General features: G+C 49.8%; 1 protein-coding gene across 1 annotated transcript in view; it reads right to left on the minus strand.

Annotated features, from left to right (window-relative positions):
• LOC308120780 (B-cell lymphoma/leukemia 11A-like) overlaps positions 1-4,827 on the minus strand; it is a 55,339-nt gene extending 50,512 nt beyond the window's left edge. The window contains exons 1-2 of the mRNA XM_080481604.1: positions 4,574-4,827; positions 296-826 (exon numbers count right to left, since the gene is read on the minus strand). Of these exons, the coding sequence (XP_080337730.1) occupies positions 296-826; positions 4,574-4,628 (586 nt within the window). The 5' untranslated portion in view covers positions 4,629-4,827. The remainder of the gene's footprint in view (positions 1-295; positions 827-4,573) is intronic.

A 4,827-nucleotide genomic window follows, 5' to 3' on the forward strand; every position in this document is an offset into this window, starting at 1 on the left:
ACGGACTTGGTAGAAACACCAAGCCACCAGCGTGCGTCAGAGCAGAGGCGCCTTCTCGTGGGTTTTCTCGCCACCTGTGACGTCCCTCGGACGACCACAAACACAACGCGTCAATGAGACCCTGCTGGAGACACAACCACAGCCCGACACACCCGTCCAGGGCGGCCCGCTACAGAGGGACAACATGAACCCTGATAGAAGCTTTCTGAGCTGATTTCTGTGCTGACTGAATTTGACTGGATCCCCGGTGAGGGCGTAGCAGATGTCAGGCAGCTGTGGGGCAGAAGCAGGTTACCTGGGAGCGGCTCCTGCTTGGGGCAGATCCCCCTCGGAGATGAGAACCGGTCGTCATCTTCGTCGGCCAGCGTGGCCTGGACGCCCACCTCCACGGGCCTCCGGCTGCGCAGGAGCCCCACAGCGGGCGACGGCGTGAGCGCCAGGCCGGGTGAGGGCGAGGGGGGCTTGTCCAGCCCGCGGCCCACCGGCAGGCAGGGCGGCCCGTTGCATCGCTTCCTCTTGTGCTCGATGAAGAGCAAGATGTCCGCCAGGGGGAAGGTGGCCTGGCACTGGCCGCAGGTCAGCAGGTCCTGCTCCAGGGCCGGGTGGACGTCGGGCCCTGGCCGACCCGCCCGGCCCACCGCGGGGCCCGGGTGGTGGCGATGGTGGTGGTGGTGGTGGTGGTTGTGGTGGCCATTGTTGCTGCTGCTGTGGTGGTTGTGGTGGCCGTGGTGGTGCCCGTTGGGGCTGCCGCTCTCCTCCGAGTGCTCCGAGCAGCGCTCCGACAGCTCCTCCGACGAGACGGCGGCTGCGGAGAGGGGCTCCGCCGCTGCAGGGGGCAGAAATTACAAGGTGAGAAAGAACAAAAACAAAACTCCTGTTTTTATTTCTCTCCACTCTCCTGTAATCCCAAACTATTGATACGGCTATTTGTGGCAATTGATGAGAAGGAAGAAAGCTTTCTCCCTCTGCAGCAGCAGCTAAATAAAAAGCCTGACATGTGGTTGATCACGATGAAGGGACGAGGGGGAAAAGTGCCTTGTAATGATGCAATAATGCATGTAATGCAAGGAGGAAGATTACAGCGCGGCCGCCGTGGATCACACAGCACCACGGAGGCAAATAACACGGCACGCTCCAATCAGACGCCTGGAAAGGACAACAATTTCATAGCCAATGACAGAGGGACGCTGGGAAAATGGCGGTTAAACACAGCGAAGACAAAAAGGACGGGGATGACTCGCTTCACCTTGTTTGTGTGTGTGTGTGTGTGGGGGGGGGGGGGGGGGGTGATCCTGTAATCAGGACAAAAGGGAAACTAACTTTCACAAACATGTCCGACATGTGTGCAGAGAGGACTGTGTGTGTGTGTGTGTGTGTGTGTGTGTGTGTGTGTGTGTGTGTGTGTGTGTGTGTGTGTGTGTGTGTGTGTGTGTGTGTGTGTGTGTGTGTGTGTGTGTGAGAGAGATCAGCCCTCGGCCTCGATTACACCATCCTCACTCCTCGTTCTCAGACACGAGGCTACGACAGAGAATCGCCCCCGAAACGAGCGTCTCGCCTGTCCGAGGGGGATTAGCTCCAGACTACTTCTCCTTCTCTCTCTATCCTTTCTTTCTTTCTTTCCTTTTCTTTTTTTCAAGCAGTCTTTTGTGAAGCTCTGGGCTTGTCCTTGCGGTCAGGGGGCTGAACCAAATTCACCGTCCCGTCTTTTTCTCTGTTTTCCTAAATCTCCCCGTCCAAGGTGAAGAGTGTGACTCTGCGCTCGCCGCCTGGTGCAACGTTGACCTTCTTTACTCAGCCGTCCAATTTCACATTTTAATGAACTTAAGACCACTGAGAATCAAAAAATAGATTTTAATTTTCGCCAGTCTGGGTGATTGGTACAGATTTTTTTGGGAGTGATCGCAGTGGTGGGACGGTAATCCTGCATGTGAGGGAATGCATGTAAGCGATGGGGGGAGATGGGGGGGGGTAACGTCCTCTCAAGGAAACATCGCCAGGGTGCCACAATCCTGCGCGACATCTGAGCGACAAACGGGGAGACAACGCCACAAATTCACCACATCACTGCTCCCCGTCGACATATGCAACCCCCCCACCCCCCCCTCCTGATTCTTCCTCCTCCCTTGTCTTCCAACTTCAGGTCAAACCCAAGTTACACAACAGCTTCAAGGAGGGGGGGGGGCATGAAAAATTAACTGCTATCGCACAAGGATCAGATTTTAAACCACCTCAAATTAAAACCAAACTCCTCGACTTTCAAGTTCAACTTTAAGAGTGCACGTATAAGAAAGTAACACAAACAAAATAGGAGTTTTCATTAAAATAAGGCATCTAAATTTCTCAATTGTGTCTATTTTTAGAGGTGAAAAAAACAGCCAGAGCAGCTTAGAGGAAGGATTACATGCCTGTGTTCACACATCAAAAAGTGATCAGAAAAAGAGAAAACTGAGTAAAAAAAATTTATAATGTAGATTCACCGTGATTTAGAGACTGAGTTTTTAAATCATCTCAACATGATGCAAAACACAGGAAAAGATGCACAGTCTGTCCCAAAATTAAAAAAAACATATTTATTCATGGGAATATAAGAAATATAGAAAGTTCTAATAATCTTATTTAATCTAGAAATGGAAAACAAGTGCTCTGTTTTTTTAAATCTATTTTAAAAGTCAAGATTGCACATATTATTTTAAAAAGGCCAGAACAGTAAAGGTGGCATCTTCTTAACGACTGAATATAAAGCTATGGGGAAGGTTTTGAAAATTGAAAATTAAATTAAAAGGGGAAGTGAGATTAAAAGAATTCAGGTGCTCAAAACAAGAAGTAATCGGGGGATTAATGTTCGCTTCAGAGGCCGAGAGCAGCGAGCCGAGCTCAGTGATCAACAAATGTGTCTGCATGCAAAGATCCAGCGTGTGTGCGTGTGTGCCTGTGTGTGCGTGTGTGTGCAGCCATAGCTGCACATCTCTGCTGCAGCATGCATGTATGTAAAGAAAAAAGATGGGATGCACAAAAAAGGAGAGAAAGTGGGTTCGAGGTGATCAAGAGGAATTGGAGATGGAGTGGGTGTCCTCGCTCCTTCCCTCCCTCTTTCCTCCCCACCCTCCCTGTTCCTTCCCCATGTCTTGTACACTCTCCCTTTATTCTAAAGAGATCGTCAAATAGTAGCCCGTGCAGATAAAGGGGGAGGGGGGTCGGTGAAAACTCATCAGGTTCAAGTTCAGCGCTGGATTTTCTGATCGCGCTCTGCCTCCTAGCGACGGCAAGAGGCCACTGTGACTGCGCCGCTGTCACCCAAGTGGACACACGCAGAGCACAAGACACGCGCGCGCACACACACGCACACCTACACACACTGTCCAAAAACACAACAGCCAGACAACATACAGAAACATATCGAAGCCTCCATGCCTGAAGATGACCAGATATCTCTATTATTTAGCGTACTTTTGAGAGCTGCTCAAACGCGGTCTTCTCTACGTGTGCGGCACATGGTGCGGTGATAAACACCACTTTTGTCAATTGCCCCGCAGTTTTCCAAAACATCTGCTTTCTTCTCACACTTCTAAATAAATGCCATGGTTAAAAAAAAAAAAGAAGTGCGTCCGCCGTGCGTAAAAAGACGAATTCTGCCCCCTTTACATGAAACATTATTAAGTGGATAATTGTCGCGTTTCTTCACACACTGCAGCAGCAACTCGTCAAACATGTGAACGGCTTACCTTTAACTATACAGGAATCTTTGGAAATCTCAAGTTACATTTTGTTTAGTTGGTCCAAAATTGTCTGAAAGAAGTTAAGGGGGAAGAAGGAGACAGGACGATTTACTGTCCTGTTGCTGTTTGATGTCTCTTAACTCTGAGAATCTGCTGCTTCAGGAAGAACTAAACAATAAACAGCCTTTACTAAAGAGGCAACGTGTTTTTTTTTTGTTTTTTTTAAAGTCTATGCCCAGAAATCAATGTTTGTTATCTGTATCCCTGAGCTATTGAAAGAGGGGGGCAATTGTAAACCGATTTGCCCCCTTCGATTCAATATATATAAAAAATCCTTCAAGTTTTTGGGGGTTTTGGGTTTTTTTTCCGGAAAATATTCCAAAAACAGCTGGAGCAGATGAATAATATGCAGGAGTGTGAGAGGAGGTGATATATATTCCGGTGTGAAGCTCCGTGGAGAGGAGAGCAGAGGAGACGCGCTCTGCTACCGGAGGAGCGTTTCCACTGACCGGAGCGAGCGCGCGGGGCACCGGGGAAGCCACGGCGAAGTGCGTTAACCAGCAGCCCCGCAAAACGCACGGGAGATGAGGCATCTGCGGCGGGGTGCGTAAACACTCACACACCACACATAAAACTTTTTTTTTTTCTGTTTGAGCTCCGAGCGGCTTTTACGCACGGAGGTGTCGCACTTTGTCGCCACGCTGTTAAGTCCAGTTGAACGCGGGTCCGAGCGGTGCGTCCAGATCCCCAAAATTAAAAAAAAAAAGAAGCTTCTGCTGTCTTTTTTTGTTGAATGGAATGAATATAAAGTGAAGTCAGAAATGACATTTTCTCTCTTTTCTTTCATCGTTACTTACGCGAAAAATCCCGTTTGCTTAAGTGCTGGGGTTTGCCCTGCTTGCGGCGAGACATGGTGGCTGGCGGCGGCGGCGTTCAGCGCGGATCACATCGGGGAGAGCCGGGGTTAGAGAGGAGACTCCGGTGGGGCAAAAAAAAAGATCTTCATCCAAACGCCTCTGACATCCACGGGAAGAGGGAGAAGGAGAAGGAGAAGAAGAGGAGGAGGACGAGGAGGAGGGGGGGGGGGGGGGGACAGGACGACGAAAAATAA

This window comes from Lipophrys pholis, assembly GCF_963383615.2.
Source record: "Lipophrys pholis genome assembly, chromosome: 15".
NCBI lineage: Eukaryota > Metazoa > Chordata > Actinopteri > Blenniiformes > Blenniidae > Lipophrys > Lipophrys pholis.